The following is a 24,097-nucleotide window of genomic DNA, read 5'->3' as shown; positions in this document are numbered from 1 at the left end:
TAGTTTATATAATTATAGCCAGTTGAATGGTATTTCTTTTTAAATTAAATTAAATTAATTTGTTTGTTTGTTTGTTTGGGACGGAGTCTCGCTCTGTTGCCAGGCTGGAGTGCAGTGGCGCGATCTTGGCTCACTATTTAACCTTGCCTTCCGGATTCTCCTGCCTCAGCCTCGTGAGTAGCTGGGACTACAGGCGTGCACCGCCATGCCTAGCTATTTTTAAATTTTTTTGTGTTTTTAGTAGAGATGGGGTTTCACCATGTTGGCCAGGATGGTCTTGATCTCTTGACCTCGTGATCCGCCCACGTTGGCCTCCCAAAGTGCTGGGATTACAGGCCTGAGCCACTGCACCCAGCCCAGCTGAATGGTATTTCTAGTCAGGTTTACAGGAGGAAGAAGAGAAGACTCAGCAACTAGAATTTTGGCTGAACTTCTAACTCAGAATGATGTCAGAAGTTAGAGGCATAGTTGAGTGACGGTAGGTAATATTTTGCAAGTACAGATTATATGAACTACATATGCAAATCACTTGTAGAGAAAAACTGCATAAATAAGTCAGGGAACAGTGACTATTGTATGAGTATACGGTAGTAGAAATAGTGATGTGATTGCAGGTCAGGTTACCATATGTCTCTGTGTGCCAGGGACAGTTCTGGATTATACCTGTTTTCCTGGCATGATTAACAGTACCTCCTGACACTACTAAAAGTTTTGGATGATAAATTGATGTGGTCACCCTAATTATAGTAATGTATGATACACTTGTGTCATAGCTTCCCTCCTCATAGCTCTGGTTCTAAGATCATTTTCAATAAAACTACCACTAGCTTCTTGGACTTTTTCTCAACCCTAGGAGTGAACTGGGCTGGTATCCCAGAAAGACCAGTGAGCAGGTGCAGACTGCTGGTGAGCTGATTGTCTCACTGAATGCACTGGCGGGAGAGTTGGGGTGAGGTGGGGTTGTGGTGAGGTTGTCAATATGGGGGCCATATCCCCTGCTCTTATAGGGGTCTTCAAACATGGGCAAAACTCTTTAGCTTGCTCTAGGAGCCAGGGTTCTATGGAACAGTGCCTAAAAGAGCTACTCCCGGCCGGGTGCAGCAGCTCACACCTGTAATCCAAGCACTTTGGGAAGCTGAGGTGGGCAAATCACTGGAGGTCGGAAGTTCAAGACCAGCCTAACCAAAATGGTGAAACCCTGTCTCTACTAAAAATACAAAAATTAGCTGGGTGTAGTGGCATGTGCCTGTAGTCCCAGCTACTCGGGAGGTTAAGGCAGGAGGGTCACTTGAACCCAGGAGGCAGAGGTTGCAGTGAGCCGAGATTGCACCACTACACTCCATCCTTGGCAATAGAGTGAGACTCCAACTCATATAATAATAATAATAATAATAATAGTAATAGTAGTAATAATAATAAAGAGCTACCCCTTGCTTCATACAGTGCATTGTTAAATTCTGCAAAATTGTCTGCGCTTCATGTCGTCCAGTATCCTTATAAGAATATGGTCCTGGCAGTTCCCTGACAGTAGGAATGGGATTGCTCATTTTCTTGGTCCTGTTGTGTAGGTGTAATAGTTAGATGGGGATGTGATTGATGCAAAGACATCAATAGCTCTAAGCTATTATAATGACAAAGTATAGAGAATGCATGGAGATGTGTACATAAAACAAGAGGTGTCACAGCAAGCAACTGGAAGTAAGTTGTGGTTTCCCAGGTCACCAAAGTTCCCTGCTGGAATTTACTGCTGTAGTCAAGGCTGGCTTCATGGATACATGGGCTGTGTAGTTACAGAGGCCCCTGTGCTTAGAATGTCACCGTGCTTGGTTTGATGATCTTTTGTCACCATTTTGAAGTTCTTGATAATTCTTTGGTAAATGTCTCTCATTTTTATTTTGCACTGGGTTCATCAAATTCTGTAGCTGGTCCTGACTGTGGACAATGCCAACCAAATAGTAAGAGAATTTTCTTTGCCATTCTCAAGTTGGGTTTGTTTGTTTTAATGGTCTCCTTTCCCCAGTGAGTTCTAGTTTCTGTAACGATTCTGGCTACATGTCTTTCTAGCCTCTCTAAGCAACTGGTGCAAAACAACCTTATATGCATCCCTGAGATGATGACAATGAGAAGAAGGCAAGGCCAATTTCTAAAAAGTCATTTCTTAGTAGGCCCAGGCTTCAGGCCTGTCCCGAGGATCATTCCTGCATTTGGTTAAGGAAGAAGGAAGATAAGTGATCAATTTTGTTTCACCTGAAAATTGCTGGGCCACAAATTTGGATAACACCACAACTGAAATCCCTATATCTTCTGCAAAGGGTATAGGCATAGGCATTGCGGCCTGATCACTGCCTTCATGAAAGGGTAACTGCTAGAACTAAGGTGGGGCGGAGGAGGTGGGCACCTGCAGTAATCCAACTTTAAGTATTTGCCATCTGGATTTCTAGGCTGGTATTCTCTGTTTGGAGGAATTCTTACTGGCTAGCATGCTAGTCAGGAAGTAGAAGTGCTATGTGCCTACAGAGCCTTCTATTTGCTATTGCTGGGGTATGTCTCAGACTTTGGGTCCATGTGGTTAGATTCTACTTTTAAGGTCATTATGGTCCAGGCCAGACACTGCTTATGCTGCAAGGAATGGGAAATGTAGGCATTAAGGAAGAATCAAGCTGCCAAAGGTATTTCCTTAAGAGTTGCTTGTGAGTGTGCAAAGCCATGGTGGAGGGAAAATTGTGTACCCAGTAGGGAAACCAGTGTCAAAATCTGAAAGATTAGAATGCTTAGTTGGTTGTGGGGAAAAGGCAAGGACATATGATAGGTTGGATCAAGGTTGGTGACCACGGGAGTAAGGAGATGGAACAAGGAACAAGGGGTGGCATGATTTGGTGTGGTGCAGTTTAGGAAATTGGGGGTATATGGAAAAGTATTCTTTAGTTTTTTGTTTTTTATTTTTTTATTTTATTTTTTTTTGAGATGGAGTCTCCCTCTGTTACCCAGGCTGGAGTGCAGTGGTGCGATCTCAGCTCACTGTAACCGCCACCTCCCAGGCTCAAGCGATTCTCCTGCCTCAGCCTCCTGAGTAGCTGGAACTACGGGTGCATGCCACCACGCCCAGCTAATTTTTGTATTTTTAGAAGAGACAGACTTTCACCATCTTGGCCAGGCTAATCTCAAACTCCTGACCTCAAGTAATCCACCAGCCTTGACCTGCCAGAGGGCTGGGATTACAAGTGTGAGCCACCACGCTGGGCCTGGAAAAGTATTCTTTTAATGTGAAGCCTGGCGTGCAATCCAGGATGAAAGCAGCTCAGTAAAGGCACCACAAAAAAGTGGACAACAGACGGTATGATGGTTACTTTGTTTGCCTCTGGATCCATTCTCCCTTTGTCTCTGCCCTGCTCTGTGGCACAGAAAGCTGAACGCAATAGAATCTATCACCTGGGCTCCCTTACTCTCCAGTTTCCGCTTGGTTCAGCCACTGGGAGGCACAGCAGGAGATGGGAGGGCAGAAGGGGAGAGAAGCTCCCCACCTGGCCCTGTTCCTGACTGTGGTTGTCTGCTGCCATAGTTGTAGCTCCCTGAGCAGCCTGCATCTCCAGTTCTCAACCTGGCCCTAGTCATTCTATTTCCTCTAGCTCTCAACTCTTTAGGCCTTGGGGGATCACGGGTTTCCTTTGTTGCTAGTCCCATTGTTGCTACTAGTGCTGCAGTTTCCTTTAATCCTGCTCTGGCCTCTAGAAATAGTCTTTTATTTTATAAACAAAATAGTCTTTTTATTTATAAAGTTTTGTCAAAACACCCATTTGGGTGTGAATTCTTTTCTTGCTAGGACCCTGACCAATACAGATGTTTCTGCAACATTGGCACTTTTACCCCTTCCCACTTTCCTGCCCCTTTCATTTAGCACTGCTCAAGATAATCTCTTTTCTGGCTTACTGGCAATGTTTTCCAGTGACTGGGTGGCAGGGTTGTGGTACTGTGGAAGGAACACAAGTTTGGACACCCAAGGCTGAGGTCCAATCCCAGGTTCTGTGCTGTGCTTGTGTGTTTTGGGTCCTTCACTTAAATTTCTTTTTTGTTTTCTTTTCTTTTTTTTTTTTTTGAGGCGGAGTCTCGCTCTGTCGCCCGGACTGGAGTGCAGTGGCCGGATCTCAGCTCACTGCAAGCTCCACCTCCCGGGTTTACGCCATTCTTCTGCCTCAGCCTCCCGAGTAGCTGGGACTACAGGCGCCCGCCACCTCGCCCGGCTAGTTTTTGTATTTTTAGTAGAGACGGGGTTTCACCGTGTTAGCCAGGATGGTCTCGATCTCCTGACCTCGTGATCCGCCTGTCTCGGCCTCCCAAAGTGCTGGGATTACAGGCTTGAGCCACCGCGCCCGGCCTCTTTTTTGTTTTCTTTTGAGACAGACTATCGCTCTTTTGCCCAGGCTGGAGTGCAGTGGTGTGATTACAGCTCACTGCAGCCTCAACCTCCCGGGCTCAGGCTATCCTCCAACTTTAGCCTCCCAAGTAGCTGGGACCATTGGCACATACCACCATGCCCAGCTAATTTTTTTGGTATTTATATAGAGAGGAAATTTCGCCATGTTTCTCAGGCTGGCCTTGAACTCTTGGGCTCAAGCAATCTGCCCACCTGGGCCTCTCAAAGTGCTGGGATTACAGGGGTGAGACACCGAACCCGGCCTACTTAAATTCTTTTTACCTTAATTTTCTCTTCTCTAAGAAGGGTATAATAATGCCATTTTAACTAGGTGATACTCCGATGATTCTTTTTACCTTAAATTCTTTTTACCTTAATTTTCTCTTCTGTAAGAAGGGTATAATAATGCCATTTTAACTAGGTGATACTCAGATGATTCTTTTTACCTTAAATTCTTTTTACCTTAATTTTCTCTTCTGTAAGAAGGGTATAATAATGCCATTTTAACTAGGTGATACTCAGATGATTTCTTTTTACCTTAAATTCTTTTTACCTTAATTTTCTCTTCTGTAAGAAGGGTATAATAATGCCATTTTAACTAGGTGATACTCAGATGAACTGTTGGTAAAATGCTATGTAATATAAGTGAATTTTTAATTCACAGTCATGATTTTGGTCCATGATCTCACATTTACTTTGCTAGTCTCATGAGTACAATGTATCTAAAATGCAAGGATTCATTGCATTTGATATTTTGATGTCTTTTTATCCCAGTCATGTGCACTGCTTTTGAGAATTTGTGTGCTTTCACAGCTAAAGGGTCAGCAAGAAAGTACTGATGGAGCTGTGCAAGAAGAACTATGTGGACAGCTTTTGTCCCTTTTAGGTGGTAATTATGTGAGACCCAAGTATATATGGGAGGTGGAAGAGTAGAGAACTAAGGGCTAGAATTACACACATATCGGTGGCTTTGTTTTATCTCCCAGGGTGATGGTTCTCAAATGTGGTCCCAGGACCAGCTGCATCAGCATCACCTAGAACCTGATAGGAATGCAAATCATTTTGTGTTTTTAAAAAGCCCTCTGTGTGATTCTCTGATGCACACTAACATTTGAGAACACTCTCCTAGGAGGAGTGGCTTTGCTACACTTGGGATACTTCCCTTAGGCCGTCAATATATTAAGAGATACTGATGGCTAGGTGGGGTGGCTCACACCTGTAATCCGGGCATTTTGGGAAGCCAAGGCAGGAGCATCACTTGGGGTCAGGAGTTCAAGACCAGCCTGGCCAACATGGCGAAAACCCATCTTTACTAAAAATACAAAAATTAGCTGGGCGTGGTGGCAGAAGCCTGTAATCTCAGCTACTCGGAGACTGATGCCGGAGAATCTCTTGAACCTGGGAGGTAGAGGTTGCAGTGAGCCGAGATTGTGCTACTGTACTCCAGCCTGGGTGACGGTGCGAAACTCTGTCTCAAAACAAGCAAACAAACAAGCAAGCAAGCAAACAAACAAATAACTTCTGTATGGGAATCAGTGGGATTAGGTAAATGGGTATATGACTTTGTATTTCTCATAGGATATTTCAGGGCTTTTGTTTATGTTATCTATTTAGTTTTCTGTTTACTAAGATATTACACTGAGTCCTAAGTAATTGAATAAAAGCTTCATGCTCATAAATATGGAAGAATCTCAGTATAATAATTTGTTTTTACTTTAGTTTTGCTACAATATGGGTCAAATTACAATATCTAAAAACATAATTGCTCAAATAATTGGTCAACAAAACAGTCAGTAGGCAAATTTTCTGTTCCCCAAGTAAGCTTTTAAAAATAGTTTATCTTAATAATAATTCTCTTATTAAATATTAAATATCAAAATATTTACCTCAAGTTGGACTCACCTATTTACCCCATATGATTCCTTGGGGCAGGGTCAGGTAAGTGGCTGCCCAAAACTATATATGTAGATCATTAATGTAGGTTCGGAAATATATTTCAACCTATATTATATTGCACAGTAATTTTGGAGTTAAATTAGTTTGGGTTCTAAGCTTGCCTTTGTGTACCTTTGAATAAACTCTTTGAGCTTCATCTTCTTCATCTACAAAATACTGAGAATTTTTCCATAGTCATTTGACTGATTATCATTTTCTCTTTTGTTTAACAGCTGGAAGCATTTACTAATTTTTTTGTGAAAGGTGGTTGTAAGACACTGAAATTTTTGTACCAAGAAGGAGATGTACCTGGTATTGGTAAGAATTTATGAGGGCAATGTGCCAGTAATTAGTTCACGCACTTTCAAGTGCAGCATACTTTTTCTCTTATACATAGATAATCCTTTATTTATAAAGAAAATGTTACCAGAAGTTTACGTATAAGAAATATAGTGCCTTAAGAACAACATATTCTCAGCCCAAATATATGTTTCAGGCCTTGCTATGATGTTTCAGGAGAAAATATCCTTGTAGAAATCATTGACCTCTGCTGGGAATACACGTTTTCATTAGAATTTAATTGCATTTTCCCAGGAACAGGTGGAGCCATTTTGTCCAGATGATTAGAAGTGGTGGTGAAACCACTCCAGAGCCCCACAGCTGCCCCTCTGCGGTCCTGTCACAGCATCTTGTGCCTGCTGCAGCTGTCACTTGGAATAGCTGGTTTTCCCTACTGTGCATATTATGCCTGAACTAATTAACATGCTACCAGCTTGTTAAAACTTTGTTTTAATAACTAGATATGTGGGTTACCCTTTTGGTCTGAGACTACTCATCATCAGAGTCCTGTGGATTTACCTTCAACACATCCCTCCCATTGCTTCTTTCTCACTTGGTTCCTCTGCTGCCTCAGGCTAGGCCTTCCCTGGTGTTCCAGATTGAAAACCAGTATCTCCGTAATCAGATTCTCCCTCTGAAATCTGTACTGCTTATTCCTGCCAAATATATCTTTTATTGTTCCGCTATTTATTGGATTGGCTCCAGATCTCATTTATTCAAGGCCCGCTGTCATCTAGACACACAGTGCTTGTCTAGTCTGATCTCCTACTCTTCCAGATGTGAATTTGCTGCTCCCTTTAAGCCCCTCTTCATTGCTTTCTGCATACTAGAGTTATTTCTTTTCCCTTTCTCTGCTCTCCTGGCTTTTCCAGATTGCCTTTCTTCTCTCCACTCAGCATACCCTACCCCCCTCCTTCAGAACACCTACAGCAGAGCCCTTCCCAGGGTGTTCCAACCCACAGCCATCGCTGTTCTCCAGATTCCTGTCTCATTTACAGGAATATCGTGTAAATATAGTACTTGATTGTGTTCTTCTACCTTCCTCCAATTGTTTAATGTTTAAGTCTTGCTTCTTTGACAAAATATGTAAACTCACAATTAACGACTAGGTTGGCTTTGTGGATTTTCTGTCTCTCATGGTTCTTATCGTGGGAGGATTATTGTGTGGTCTGTATTTTTATAACTGGTTAAAAATTAAAACAATAGCTGAAAATTATAGAAAGATAAAATATCTATAATTAGAAGCAAAATACAGTCCCAATCAGTTGGAGAAAACACAATGTTAACTCCTTAATGAATATTTCTCTATAACTGGTTTATATGCATATTTTACAAAAATGGGGTCCAATTCTAGATATTATTCTATAGTGGTTGTTTAATTTTGATAATATTGTCTTCTTTATGCCAATAAGTACATTTATCCAATTAAAATGTTAACACTTGCATTTTATTTCGTTAGGCTGATATAACTATAATTTTCCAAACTGATCTCTCAGTAGAATTTAGGTTGTTTACAACTTTTTGCTCCCTGAAACAATGCCTCAGTGAATATTACTGAATACAAATCTATGTGGATTAGGAATAAAGTTTAGGAGAAATTCTCAGAAGGGAAATTGCCAGAGCAAAGGGTACACATATTTTTAATCATTATTTTTGCTACTTACGAAAGTACATTTATCAGTTTGGTAAATATTCATTTACATTTCTTTGTTGTTGTTGTTGTTGAAACAGAGTCTCACTCTGTCACCCAGGCTGGAGTGCAATGATGCGATCTTGGCTCACTGCAGCCTCCGCCTCCCAGGTTCAAGTGGTTTTCCTGCTTCAGCCTCCTGAGTAGCTGGGATTACAGGCACACACCACTGTGCCTGGCTAGTGTTTTGTATTTTTAGTAGAGACGGGTTTTCTCCATGTTGGCTGGGCTGGTCTTGAACTCCTGGCCTCAGGTGATCCACCTGCCTCAGCCTCCCAAAGTGCTGAGATTTCATAGGCGTGAGCCACCACACCCAGCCTACATTTCTTTCTTATATGCATGTGTTAACATATAAATGCTTATTATCAGCTAAAAATGTGGTTATATAATACATTTTATCCTTGACTTGGTGTTTGCATTTGACAGGGTAGCCTAGACCTTTTTTTATGTCATTACATAAAGATTTATCTCATTCAAAAATCATTCCCTATTGATGGTCACATCTCTCCTCTTCATCAGGAAAACTCAAGCTTGTCTTATGTCTTATCAGCCAGAACTGTGTCACATGGCTATCCTGGGGGCCAGGGAGGCTGAGAGAGCAGTTTTCTTTCTAGGGATGTACACAATGGGACAAAGTCAGGTTCTCTTAGCAAAGAAAAAGGGGAGGGTGGTAAATCCCTGTGCAGCCTCGATGAATGGGCATTTGGGCTCTTGTATTGCTACATACCATGTATCAGTGTTCTTAGGCTGCAAGCAACAGAAATAGGTCTGGCTTATATGAGCAGAAAACAGTGTTTTGGGAGGCGGAAGGTGGATAACAAAATTTAGAACTAGTTGAACAATCAGGTCTTGGGAAGGACAAGAATAGAGCATTTCCACAGATTTCAGGGCAGTTTCTCTAGGATTCATCAGTAGACTTCCATCTCTCAAATCCGTTTTTTTTCTTTGTGTGTATTTATTCAAGGTTTATATTCTTGCGGAGTCTAATTAGTCTAGTTCTTACATGCCCACCTCTATGGAGCCCTGGCGCTGGTATCCTCCAGAATCACAGGGCAGGAGGAATCTCCCAATCCCCCAAAAAAGAAAGGCTGGGCAGACAAAACATTTCTGTGGCTTTGTGATGTGGATTTTCTATTTCTTTCTTTCCTTTTTTTTTTGAGATGGAGTCTCACTAGGTTGCCCAGGCCGGAGTGCAGTGGCATGATGATGGCTTATTGCAGTCTTGACCTCCCAGGCTCAAGTGATTCTCCCGCCTCAGCCTCCCGAGTAGTTGGGACTACAGGCACATGCCACCACACCTGGCTGATTTTAAAAAATTATTTGTATTGACAAGGTCTTGCTGTGTTGCCCAGGTTGGTCTCAAACTCCTGGGGTCAAGCAATCCTTCTGCCTTGGCCTCCTAAAATGCTGGGATTATAGGTGTGAGACGCTGCATCTGGCCGATTTTCTATTTCTTTTATTACATTTTAAATTGGCTATTACTGCAAATAGAAGGCTGTTGATTTTCGCAAATTAACATTGTGACCAACTATCTACATAATTCTCATATTTTTAATAGTTTTTCTAATTAAAAAAGATTGATAATTAAATGTTTAATTTTCATTGAAATTAGTTCAAGGAAGGATTTAAAAAAGATGCAATTATTGACATCTTCTAGTAGAACCCCCCAAAAAATTATTCTATGACCATATTGAAGACTTCTTAAAATAAGTAAGAAGTAAAAAAGGAAACAACAGTGTAAAAGCCACAGTAACTTATCTCATTTGACTAGTTATGTGGTTATATCCTAAGTTCTTGACTTTTGTTTTCAGAATGCGGTCGAACTATTCCTGGAGCAACTAAAGGGGCCAAAATGATGAAATTGTATATGGACAATGCAGCCCCGGATAAACTAAAAGGACTGTGCATATTTTTTGTTCGTTGCCGTAATGATGTTGCTATAAATGTTAAAACTATTCAAGAGGTATGTTTAAGAATTTCCCCAAATATATAGTTAAACATTGAATATATTTTCATAGTCATGCTTTACTTTGCTTTCCCTTTTTAAATATAGGACTGAATTGAGTTCCAAGAAAATAAATGTATTCATATATTCAAAGAAATTGACTGTAATAGAGCTTAGTTATATTGATACTTTAGATACTGCTTTTAATTTCATGAAAATTTCATTTCTTGATGGTGTGCAAATAATTTTTATCCTCCCATTCACTAGGAAGACATTTAATTTTGTTGATGCAAAGTACTAGTTACTTTATTTAACTTCCTCTTCACTCAATATTTTAGCTCTTTTATCGTTTTAAAAGAAGAAGAGAGAGTTGTCCTAGAGCCTGGACATTGCTAACCTAGTTCTGGGAAGGCAGGATGATGGAATGGGAAAAGCAAGAATTTTAGCCGGATAGACCCAAATTTGCCTCTTAGCTTCACCACTGACTAATCACTTAAGTGTATCCTCTGGAAAGTTGCTCATCCTTTCTAAGACTTAGGTCTCTACATTCTTAAATTGGGAATAATAATACACACCTGACAGGATTGTAGTGACACTAAATTATAGTAAAAACAAATTCTTATTATATTGCCGACATACAGTAGGCTTTCCACAAGTTCTCTTTGTTATTCTTAGAGAGTCTTAATACCTTTTACAATGGGAAAGGGAACTGAAGTCTAATCTTGTTCCTTTTCTGTTATGATAAAAGATTGCTTGAAGAGAGCTTGTTTAGCTTGGTTTAAGATTTTAGGTTGGCAGTTATTTTTCCCTGACCCCTTGTAAATATTTCATGGTATTTCTTGTGGATGATGAGAGCACTCCTGTTGGTGTAATTTATAGGTAATCTGTCTTTTTTTCTTTCTATTTGCTTTTGCTCTTTGTCTTCAAAGTCCTGTAGTTTTACCACAATGCCTCTATGTATGGATGTTTCCTCAATCTGTCTTCCATTTCATTATCTTTCTTCAACTTATCCATGATTTCATCCATTCACTTTTATAATTTATCTTTTGTTTTAGCTCATATATGCATATAAAGAGAGAAAAAGTCCTTTTATGAAATAGTGTAAGTCTTTCATAACTGAAAAACTGACTTTTATCCTATTCTCCAGAAGCAACTATTAAACCCTTTTAATGGATTCTTTTATTTATCTGTATATCTCTAAATAATATGCTCTGATTGCTCCTTTTTTTGTTAATTTAGACATTATCTGTGGCCAGTCGCAGTGGCTCACACCTGTAATCCTGGCACTTTGGGAGGCTAAGGCAGGCAGATCGCCTGAGCCCAGGAGTTCGAGACCACCCTGGGCAACAGAGTGAAACCCCGTCTCTACTAAAATACAAAAAATAGCTGGGTGTGGTGGTGCACTCCTGCGGTCCCAGCTACTCGGGAGGCTGAGGGATGAGAATCGCTTGAGCCACGGAGGCAGAGGTTGCAGTGAGCTGAGATCACATCACTGCACTTCAGCTTGGGCTATAGAGTGAGAAAAAAAAAAAGAAGACATTTTCTGTGGACTTTTCTCTCTGGAAGATGATAATTTAGCTCTTTTTCTACCTTGTGACCCTTGTTTCTCCATCTCTCTATTCTTCCAACATAGTTATATTCTATTTAACTTAGCTAAATATTTGTTTACATCATTATAACTAAATGTAATCACAGATGAGCCATGTAGTGTAACAGTGGTTCTTAAACTCAAACCCATTTTCATCATAATACTAAGATGCTAGTTGCCTTTTTCACCAATGTTGACATTTGACTGATGGTGCAGAAGCAATGGTGGGAAAAACTACTGATACCTTAACACAAATCAAGATGACACCAAACTGTATGAGTAGTAATTGTGTACTTTATTGCCACACACTTACAGTTAAAAAACTAGCAATCAATTTTTTGTGGCCCTAGACAGAGTTTTAATCTTAATTTTTTAATTAAGTTTTTTAATCTTAATTTTTTGGCTTGGGATTTCTAAATCACTTAAGATGTATTAATTGAAATGTCACGCATGGGTGCTGGGCTTTTGATTTCTGGGCTTTTGGTTTCTTGTGGCTGGTAATTTATTCTGCCAAACTTCTGGGCAAGGGCTTTTCACCAGAAAAGAAAGAAAATCATGGACAGGACAACTTTCAACTGAGGATTTTCTTTACGCAGGTTTGGTTCCATGTCCCTCACCTTGAATAGGCTCCAGGCTATTGCTCCTTTCCTATGCAGAAATTAAAGCACCAAATAAAACATCACTTTGATGAGCAAATATGGGAATAATTAAATTGGGGGCAGAATATAAGTTTGTTGACTTTAGAACTCTAAGGTTCATAACCACTTAAGATTCCCTAATAAAATGTGTTAGTTGTCTATGTTTATTGCAATATAAAACAGGTTATGATTTTTCAGTTCTTCAGTGGGATTAGCATGTAAAATAACATTTAAACTCCACTCTTTCAGGAAGCGCTATTTACTGTTCTGGATGCATCGAAAGGACTCTTAAATGGAATTAGGGATATGTTGGCAAATATATTTCTACCAGCTGTTCTTGCAACAAATAACTGGGGTGCTTTAAACCAGTCAAAGCAGGGAGAATCTGAAAAACATATTTTCACTGAAACCATCAACAGATATCTTTCATTTTTAGATGGTAAGTATAAAGGTTAATGTTTAGCAAATTGCAGAAAAGAAGCAAATTAACTAAGATATTTCATAAACATTAGAGAAAAAGTTTCTATCTTAAAAGATGTTAATCAAAGTAATTATGAGACTTAGAGGTAAGAAATGAAATCATTAGAACTCATTTTTGAGGATCTTTGGTGGAGTAAGATATATTTTCTTTTTAATTTTACATTATATTAGTATAATATTAATGAAAATATTCACCATATTAAAATATATACTTCATTATGACCTCTTTAAAATCTCTACTTTTGTTTTTTCATATTGTTACAATGTACAATTTTATCAGTAAATTATGAAGTCATAATCTAATGGTTAATTAGAATTATATTTCTGTAAAGTATTAGATCTTTAACATTTCAGTAATTAGAGCATAAAACTACACATTGACATTTAACACGTTGACATTAAATACTTCTTAATATTAAATATTTAGTATTTTTATTAATATATTTAAAATATTTAATATGTAAATTAGTATTAAATTTCTTTTTTTTCCTTTTTAGGTGCTAGAATAAGTATTGAGGGAACAGTGAAGTTAAAGACAATAGACAATGTTGATTTTTCCAAACTGCACACCTTTGAAGAAGTAACTGCTGCAGCCAGCAATTCAGAAACTGTTCGTCAGCTAGAGGAAGTGCTGATGGTATGGTACAAACAGATCGAACAGGTGAATTGACTGAAACAATTACATCTGGACTAGTAGTTTTTATGTGCATCGTAGCCATTGTATTTTGTCTCTAAAAATAAAGGGAAGAGGTGTCTCCTTTGACTGTCTTCCAGAATCTGGTTTGAAACTCAGCCAAGTTTTGGCTCTAGAGCAAAATCATTCTTCTTTGTGGACCACTTAAAATCAATTTTAAGATGTTTCTCACTTCAAGGAAGAAAACATAACAATATAGGTTGAGAACGAAAGAATGAAGAATCAGGAATAGCCATCATTTATCCCCAGTAATGTTTAAATTGTTGATACTCTCCATAAAAGAGAGAGGGAAAAGGCACAGCGAAGAGCCAGAGTGCTAGATGCTAAATAAGCACCTCTTGGTCGATCAGTGGAGTTGTCTGTGCTGTCAAGGAAGTTCAGACTAGGCTGTTTGACATCAGCATCACAGTGGCAAGCCTGCAGCTCTACGGTCAAATTTTTTCTGGCAGTAAGAAAAGTAGTAATAGGAATACAACATATATCAAAATTATGAGAGGCTCCAACTTACCCTATAAACACTGTGAAAGAAAATCGGCTATTACATAATTGCCCTAAACAGAAAGAGGACTCTAGGAACCACCCCCCCAGATCTCTAGTTCATCAGCACAGGACAGCAGAACTAGACAAGAAAATCTTCAGTTATGTGAGGATCAAGGGGAAAAAATCTTGACCGGGCAGGAGGTACAGAAAAGCATTTCCAGTTTTACCTTTCTAGAACTATGTTAGGAGGAGGACTGTGCAGTTGGAGTGGCAAAAATTGGAGGACTCCCCTAGGGTCTAGAGTGCTGGCCACAGCATTCGCTTCCAGGTGTCATTAGATGATTGAAACGGGTAATTGCCCACTGGATAACTCTTGCAGCCACCGTACCCAGCCAAGACTTCCTATTTAAAAAAAAAATCTTTGGTGACACTTGGAATTGTCAGATTTTTAGTTGTTGCCAATATGTTGAGTGTGAAATGATAACTTGGTTTACTTTGTATTACCCTAAATACTATTGAGGTTGAGCATATTTAATGGCTATTTTGGTTTCCTCTGTGTTGAATTGCTTGTTTATATCATTTACCCGTATCATTTACCCATATCATTGCCTGTTCATATCATTTATCCATATGATCCCTTTATTCGTTTGGATGGCTTGATGTTATCTTACTACATTTTTGGAGGTTAAATAATATTTTCCAGATATTAATCCTGTGTTGGTCCCCATTGTGTCATGTTTCATTTGGTATAGTGCCTTTAGTTATGTGGAAACTTAAGTTTTTAATGTAGATAAATGTATTAATTACAAATGTTAATCCAGCTTCAACTTAGCTATCCCCAGTGACTACAAAAACTCTGTGCTTTTTGTATTTTACTTATGTATTTACTTATGAAACCCTTTCTTACTCCAGTGTTACGAAGACATTCTCTTAAATTCTTTATTTTAAATAGTGAATATAACACAGACTAAAAATGAATATGATGAAAGGAACAAACTGTAAAATGAACACCTGCGTAACCTTTGCACAAGTTAAGAAATAGAACAAGGGTAGGCATGGTGGCTCACTCTTGTAATCCCAGCACTTTGGGAGCCCAAGGCAAGAGGATTGCTTGAGCCCAGGAGTTCAGGACCAGCCTGGGCGACACAGTGAGACCCTGCCTCAAAATAAATAAATAAATAAATAAATAAATAAATAAATAAAGGAATGAAATGAATGAATGAATGAATGAATGAAAGAAAAAACATAGAACATTACCAGCACCTTAAAATGCCCTTGCATTTCTCTTCCCAGTTTTAAACACCTTTTCTTCCCCCTAGTGGTAACTATTATCTTGACAATTATGCTTTTCAATTCCATGTTTTTCTTTCTAGTTTTACCCTGTCTCCTACGTTGTCTTTTAGAAATGTTACCATTTTATTTTTAACATTTAGGTGTTTAATCCATCTGGAATTGTGTGTGTGTGTGTGTGATGTGAGGTAGAAATCTAATTTTGTGTTTTTCATGTACCTGTAGTTAGCCAATTGTCTCGAATTAAGATTCTCTGTTAAATTGTTTAATAGTCCATTTTTTTCCTAACAAATTTGCAATATAACCTCTGTCATATATAAAGTTGTTAGACCCCTTTGTTTATCCCACTGATCTATTTACTTATTTTTTATACTATGCTGTGCTGCTTTAATTCTGTAGCGTTTTTCTAAACCAACATTTGGCATGCCAAGTGTTTTCTGTTTTTCATCAAAATTACATTGACTATTTCAGGCTAATTGTTTTTCAAAATTAATTTTGAAACCAATTTTTAAAGTATCATGAAAAACTATTGAGATTTTGATTAGAATTTCGTTGAATGTGTACATTAATTTAGAGAAAACTGCCATCTTTATATTATTGAATTTTCCATCCATGAACATGATATACCTCCCCATTTAGGTAGGTCTTTTGTGTGTGTAAAATAAGTTTTAAAATTCTGTCCAAAAAGGTCTTGCATATCTTTCATCAGATTAATTTCCAGTTATCACTTTTTTCTTTGCTGTTATAAATTGTACCTTTTTGGAAATTAAATTTTCAGATTGCAAGATAGCTTGTAGAGAAGTGGTACTAATTTTTATGTATAGATCTAGCAACTTTACTAAATTCTTCATGTTTATTAATTGTAAAAAGTTTGTCTTTAGTCTTTTTTTTGGGGGGGAGGGGGACAGGGTCTCATTCTGTCACCGAGGCTGGAGTGTAGTGGCATGATCATAGCTCACTGCAGCCTCCAACTTCTGAGATTAAGCGATCCTCCCCCTTCAGCATCCTGAGTAGCTGGGACTACAGGCATGCACCACCACACCCAACTAATTTAAAAAATTTCTGTGGAGAAGGGGTCTTGCCTTGTTGCCCAGGCTGGTCTTGAACTCCTGGGCTCAAGCGATCCTCCACCTCAGCCTTCCAAAGTGCTGAAATTATAGGCGGGAGCCACTGCTCCCGACCTTAGATATGCTTGAAGTTTAAAAATGTAGCAAACTATATCATCTGTGATTATGCTGTTTCTGGTTTTTTATTTCCAATTCTTATACCTTCTGTTTCTTTAGTTATCTTGTTCTGGGACATCTATTACCAGGTGGAATAGAAGTGGGTGGTGATTGTGTCAAACTTGTCATGTCCTTGGTTTTAAAGTGGTATTTTCTAAAATGTCACCTTTGGCCAGGTATGGTGACTCATGCCTGTAAAACAAACACTTTGGGAAACTGAGGCAGGAGGATTACTTGAGCCCAGGAGTTTGAGACCAGCCTGGGCAACATAGTGACGTGCTATCTCTACAAAAAATTACAAATTAGCTGTCTGTGGTAGCACTTGCCTGTAGTCCTAGCTACTCAGTAGAATGAGGCGGGAGGATTGCTTCAGCCCAGGAGGTTGGGGCTGCAGTGCTCTCTGATTGTGCCACTGCACTCTAGTGTAGGCAACAGAGCGAGACCCTGCCTCAGAACAAACCTACAAACAAAAAAGCCCCAAAACCAAAAAACTACGTCCCAACCACTGAAAAAAAAAAAAAACAAAATAAATAAGAGAAATTGTCACCTTTAAATATTACGTTTGCTGGAGAGTTTTAGTAGATAGTATTTATCATGTTGTAGAAGTTCTCCTCTAGTCTTCATTTACTAAGAGTTCTTAAACATTATTTGGTGTTGAACATTATTTATACTTTTAGCTGCCTTCAAAAAGATGCAATCAGATTTTAACAAAGAAGAATATAACATTTCTATATTTTATAATTTTTTTTTGATTGCAGGTACTTATTGAGAGTGAGCAGATGAGAAAAGAAGCTGATGATTCAGGTCCACTCACTGAACTGGAACACTGGAAACGCATGTCAGCCAAGTTCAACTATATCATTGAGCAGATTAAAGGGCCAAGTTGTAAGGCTGTCATAAATGTGCTAAATGTTGCACACTCCAAACTGCTAAAGGTAAAAGGCTTTTTATTTAAAGTTTGGTATACTTCAGAACAAATGGCTAGAAAATTATCCTGTTGAGCTACTTCTTAGTGTAATATACTGGAATCGTGTTTAGAAGTGTTAGCGTTTGAGTAAGACTTTTACATATATCACAATTATTTCCAGAAGAAGAAATGAAGATTTATTTCTCAGGATTTCACAGACCAATTTTGACCATACTGCTATGGGGTGATTTCTAGGAAAGTGATCATCTTTTATTTTTAAATTGTTTTTGAAATTGTAAATCAATGAAGAAAATCAATATAGGCTTGTTGAGGTAAACAACTGCATATAAAGTCAAAAGTAGAATACATGTCATCCCCACGTTTCTACCTCTTTTCCTGGAGGTCATTTACAGTTTGACTTGATTCTAGATCCTTTTCTTTTCTCTCTCTCTCTTTCTTTTTTTTAAACAGGGTCTCATTCTGTCACTTAGGTGGGGTGCAGTAGTGTGTTCACAGCTCACTGCAGCCTCCACCTCCCAGGCTCAAGCGATTATCTTGCCTCAGCCTCCTGAGTAGTTGGGACTAACAGGCACGTGCCACCACGCCCGGCTAATTTTCATATTTGTTGTAGAGATGGGATTTCACCATATTGCACTGGGTGGTCTCAAACTCCTGAGCTCAAGTGATCCGCCCACCTCAGCCTCCCAAAGTGCTGGGATTACAGGCGTGAGCCACCGCACCTGACTTCTTTTTCTTTCTTTCTTTCTTTGTATGTATTTCTTTCTTTGCACAGAAAAATAAACTAATACTTTTTTGGTGAAAGATTTAAGCAGTACAAATAAAACAAGTCTCTCTTAATCACGTACCCTTAGCCCCACCACCCACAACTCTGTGTCCTGAATAGTAAGCACAGAAAGACAACCACATTTTTCTATTTTGTTTTTTTCTTCAAACATCTTCTGTGGTATTTATGTATGAGTTTACTATGCACAAATGACATAGTTTAGTTTTGTGTTTCTAATTTTTAAATTAAATAAATGTCATAGCATAATACTTTTCAACCTCCCTTCCCTACCCTGATAGTATATCTTGGAGTTATGCCTGTTAGATGGAGTTTGAGCAGTATGGTTTTCCAAAAAATGTTGTTGTTGTTGTTTTTTGTTTGTTTGTTTGTTTTTAGATAGAATCTTACTCTGTCACCCAGGCTGGAGTGCAAAGTCACCATCATGGCTCACTGCAGCCTCGACCTTCCAGGCTTAAGCCATCCTCCCACCTCAGCCTCCTGAGTAGCTGGGACTACTGTCATATGCCACCGTGCCCAACTAATTAAATACTTTTTTTAAAAGTGTCGTCCAGGCTAGTCTTGAACTCCTGGGCTCAAGCGATTATCCCACCTCAGCCTCCCAAAGTGCTAGGATTACAGGTGTGAGTCACTGTGCCTTGCCCAAAATGTTAATGTAGCCTATTAGATTTTATTTGATCATTTCCCTGTTTGTGAACCAATTTTCTCCTTTCTTTTTTTGCAAGTTTGAGATATAATTCACATACTATTCATTTTATCCATTTAAAGTGAACAATTCAGATATTTTTAGTGTGTTCATAATTGCACAAATATCACCACAATTTGTACATTAGAACATTTTCGTCACCTCAAAGAGAAACTCTGTATCCTTTAGCTCTCACCTTCCCATTTCCAACATTCCCTCTCCCCCTGAGCCCTCTGTCTAGATTTGCCTATTCTGGACATTTTATGTAAGTGGAATCATAGATTCTTTGCCTTTTGTTACTGGTTTCTTTCACTTGGCATAATGTTTTCAAGGTTCATCCATGTTTGTAGCATGTATCAGTATGTCATTCCTTTTTATGGCTGGATCATATTCTGTTGTATGAATATACCACATTTTGTTTATCAGTTTATGGACATTTGGGTTGTTCCCTTTTTTTTGGCAATTATACATAATGCTGCTATGAACATTCATGTACTGTACAACTTTTTGTGTTGATATCTAGTATCATTTGTCTTGGTTATTATACCTAGGGGTGGAATTTCTGGGTCACATGTTAATTATATGCTTAACTGTTTAAGGAAAATGGTTCCTTTTCTATGTGTTTGTAAATATTGCTGCAGTGGAAGCTTTTATATGTCCATATGCAAATATTTCCTTAGGTTGGATACTTCACAACTTTTCAGCACTAATTATTAGTAAAGTTATATTTTTTTTGCCAGGCAGGTGGCCTAAACCTGTAGTCTGAGCTACTTGGGAGGCTGAGGCAAGAGGATTGCTTGAACTCAAGAATTCTGAGCTGTAGTGCACTATGTTGATTGGCTGTCCACATTAAGTTTGGCATCGATATGGTGATGTCCCAGGAGTGGGGTGATGAGGGTGCCTAAGGAGGGGTGAACTGATCAAGGTCAGAAACAGAGAAGGTCAAAACTCTTGTGCTGATCAATAGTGGGATCATGCCTATGCATAGCCACTGCACTCCAGGCTGGGCAACGTAGCGAGACCCTATCTCATTAAAAAAACTAAAAAAAAAATGTTGGGGGCCAACCTGACATATGGAAAATGGCTTGTTTTATTTTGTTCTTTCCTTGTTAGTAGTGGAGTTGTTCAGTTTTTGCATGTTTACTGGCTATTCATATTTCTTTTGTGAATTTTCTTTTTGTATCTTTCCTTTATTTAGAAAAATTCAGACATTGTTTTGTACTGATTTATAGGAGTTCTTTATTTTTTAATGTTTTTGAGACAGGCTTCTCTTCGTCACTCAGGTTGGAGTGCAGTGGCGCTATCATGATTCACTGCACGCTTGACCTCCTGGGCTCAAGTGACCCTCCCGCCTCAGCCTCCTGAGAAGCTAAGACTACAGACATGTGCCACTGTGCCTAACTAATTAAAAAAAATTTTTTTTATAGGGATAGGGTCTCACTGTGTTGCCCAGGCTGGTCTCAAAGTCACAGTCTCAAGGAATCCTCCTGCTTCACACTCCCAAAGTGTTGGGATTATAGACGTTGCTACTGTGCCCGGTCACTTGGAGTCCTTTATATAATATGGATATTAATCATTTGTCATATTTGTTGGGTGACATAATTCACCATGACTCCTGGGCATCTCTGCACATTTTCACTATATATGAGAAGAACGCAAGGTCCATACTGCTCTTTATCTGAACATCTCTCAGAGTTCTGTTTGCAGTGAGCAACCTTGAGGGGTCAGTGCACGTGTCCCCCAGACAAAGAGCAGAATTAACTTACTGCTTACTGTAAAAAGGATAAATTCCCCTAAACTCAGTGTTCCTCACCCATAACACAACCTATTGCAGGTGCAAGCATGAGTTTGTGGATATTTAGGGTCATGGGGGAACAAACGCAACATAATGCTCATGCCAGTTGCTTTGATGTAATAAAATCCTTGTCTCTGACCCCAAATCTCATGTTTTCTCCCATCATCCATAAAACAGTAAAAGGCTAATGCATTAACTTCTAAGCAGGGTAAAAACCCAAAACCCCATATGGACCTTGACAATTACAGTGCAAACTTTTTCTTAGTCTGCGGCTTGTATTTTTTTTTTTTTTTTGAGACTGGAGTGCAGTGGCACGATCTCGGCTCACTGCAAGCTCTGCCTCCTGAGTTCACGCCATTCTCCTGCCTCAGCCTGCCGAGTAGCTGGGACTACAGGCGCCCGCCACTACGCCCAGCTAATTTTTTTTTGTATTTTTAGTAGAGACGGGGTTTCACCGTGTTGACCAGGATGGTCTCGATTTCCTGACCTCGTGATCCGCCTGTCTCGGCCTCCCAAAGTGCTGGGATTACAGGCGTGAGCCACCGCGCCCGGCCAAGGCTTGTATTTTTAAAAACTTGAACACTTGAACTCATTTTAGACTTATAGAAGAGTCAACCAGGATAGTACAGAGAGTTCCTGCCTGCTCTTCATCTAGCTTCCCCTAATGTTAACATCTTAAAATGATCAAAATGAAGGGATAACATTGGTACAATACTATTAACGATGCTACACACAATTTATATTTCTCCAGGTTTTCCACTTATGTATTTTTATCTGTTCTGGGATCCAATCCAGGATCCTATTTACATGTGACTGTCATATCTCTTTAGCCTCCTCCAATGGAACAGTTCCTTAGTCTATACTTGCATTTCATGACCTTGATGCTTTTGAATAGTAATGGTCAGTTATTTAGAAGAATGTCCCTCAATTTGGGTTTGTCTGATGGTTTCTTATGAATACATTGAGGTTATGCATCTTTGGTAAGAATGCCAGAGTTGATGTGCTCTTCCCAGTAAGACTTATCAGGGGGTACATTATATTGATGTGCCTTGTTACTGTTGATTGAAAATTGATCATTTAGTTAGGGTGGAATTTGCCAGGTCTCTGTACTGTACACGTATTTATTTTGTGGAAGATAACCTTAAACTACATGAATAGCTTTCATAGGTGGATCTTGATGCGGCGGTTATTACTGTGGTATGCTAATGGTGGTTTTCTAGTTCCCTCATTCCTTCCACGTTTATTAATCAGAATATTTATGTAAGAAAAAGTTGTCTCTTCTCTCATTGTAGTTATGTATTTGATCGTTTATTTTCATTAATATAGCCTCATGGGTATTTATTTCATGCTTTCGGTTATAATTGAATACTATCATTATTTAGTTTGTTGCTCAAATTGTGTTTCCTCTTTGGCCATCGGGAAATCTTTCAGGTTGGCTCCTGTGTTTCCTTCTGATTCCCTTACTCTGTTTGGACCACTTCTTTACTCTCTACCACTAGATAAATGCTTAAGGCTCATTTTGTATTTGTTCTGCCCTAGTCCTGAGATCAGCACTTCTCCAAGGAGCCTGGGTTTATTCTATTGGAGAGTAGTAATTAGGAACTGAAATCTGGGTGCTAGATGTGCTTTCTTCTTGCTTATATTTTAATTTTTAAAAAATGGAATCATTTATAATGAATTTTTATATTTAGTTGAAATAATTTTTTCAGCCTCTTACTGCTTTTGTCTTTCATGTATTGTTTAAAAAGACCTTCTTAAGAAGAATAAATTGGCTGGGTGTGGTGGCTCATGCCTGTAATCCCAGCACTTTGGGAGGCCGAGGTGGGTGGATCACCTGAGGTCAGAAGTTCGAGACCAGGCTGGCCAACATGCCAAAACCCTGTCTCTGCTAAAATTAGCTGGTACTGGTGGCGCATGCCTGTAATCCCAGCTGCTTGGGAGACTGAGGAAGGAGAATTGCTTGTACCCAGGAGGTGGAGGTTGCGGTGAGCCGAGATCATGCCACTGCACTCCAGCTTATGTGATGGGAGTGAGACTCCATCTCAAAAAAGAAAAAAAAAAAGGAAAATTAAGGTTAACCTAAATTTAAAATAGAATTAATTACCCTTTTCTTCTATTTCTGGGGTTTTATTTCTTTATACTTTATTCTTCAGTTAACTTGGAATTTATTTGTGTAAATCATGTAAGATTTAATAGCAATGATAATAATAGCAGCTAACATTTATTGTGTGCTTACTAAGTGCCAGGCATTATGTTCAGTATCTTACCTATAACATTTCATTTAATCCTCACATCAGCTGGATCAAATGGGTCCTATTATTATCTTCCCCATTTTGTATAAAGAGCAGTAAGAGATTAAGTTTCTTATTCAAGGTCACAGAGTTAGTAAGAGGGGAAGCAGGATATAAGGTCATGCTCTTACCTCTTCAGCTAGCATTCTTTTTCCCAAATGGCTGGCTAATTTTCCCAGCACTATTTGTCATTTCCTTTTTTCTTTTTTTCTTTTTTTGAGACGAAATCTTACTCTGTTGCCCAAGCGGGAATGCAGTGGCGCGATCTCGGCTCACTGCAACCTCCACCTCCCAGGTTCAAGCAATCCTCCTGTCTCAGCCTCCCGAGTAGCTGAGACTACAGGCACGTGCCACCACACCCAGCTAATTTTCTTATGTTTAGTAGAGACAAGGTTTCGCTCTGTTGGCCAGGCTGGTCTTGAACTCCTGACCTCGTGATCTGCCCACCTTGGCTGCCCAAAGTCCTGGGATTACCAGCATGAGCCACCGCACTTGGCCACTGTTTGTCATTTTCTTTTTTTTTTTTTTTTGAGACAGAGTCTTGCTCAGTCACCCAGGCTGGAATGCAGTGGCACGATCTCGACTCACTGCAAGCTCCGCCTCCTGGGTTCATGCCATTCTCCTGCCTCAGCCTCCCGAATAGCTGGGACTACAGGCGCCTGCTACTACGCCCGGCTAATTTTTTTGTATTTTTAGTAGAGATGGGGTTTCACTGTGTTAGCCAGGATGGTCTCGATCTCCTGACCTCGTGATCCGCCCGTCTCGGCCTCCCAAAGTGCTGGGATTACAGGTGTGAGCCACCGTGCCCGGCCTTCATTTTCTTGTAATCATCATAATTTTTGTACATCTACTCTTTGTTCTTCTTTTCCAGATTTGTCTTAACAATTCATGTATTTTCATCCAT

The 24,097-nt window shown here is 39.3% G+C and overlaps 1 protein-coding gene across 1 annotated transcript in view; it reads left to right on the top strand.

Moving 5' to 3' along the window:
* The window catches only part of DNAH8 (dynein, axonemal, heavy chain 8), a 335,359-nt gene that overhangs the window by 7,300 nt on the left and 303,962 nt on the right, over positions 1-24,097 (top strand). Inside the window, exons 4-8 of the mRNA XM_011944829.1 lie at positions 6,580-6,664; positions 10,187-10,338; positions 12,796-12,985; positions 13,524-13,687; positions 17,472-17,648. Coding sequence (XP_011800219.1) covers positions 6,580-6,664; positions 10,187-10,338; positions 12,796-12,985; positions 13,524-13,687; positions 17,472-17,648 — 768 coding nt within the window. The remainder of the gene's footprint in view (positions 1-6,579; positions 6,665-10,186; positions 10,339-12,795; positions 12,986-13,523; positions 13,688-17,471; positions 17,649-24,097) is intronic.

The sequence above is a fragment of the Colobus angolensis genome, unplaced genomic scaffold (genome assembly GCF_000951035.1).
Source record: "Colobus angolensis palliatus isolate OR3802 unplaced genomic scaffold, Cang.pa_1.0 Scaffold105, whole genome shotgun sequence".
NCBI classification, from domain to species: Eukaryota; Metazoa; Chordata; class Mammalia; order Primates; family Cercopithecidae; genus Colobus; species Colobus angolensis.
This window is presented reverse-complemented; position numbering and strand designations above follow the sequence as displayed.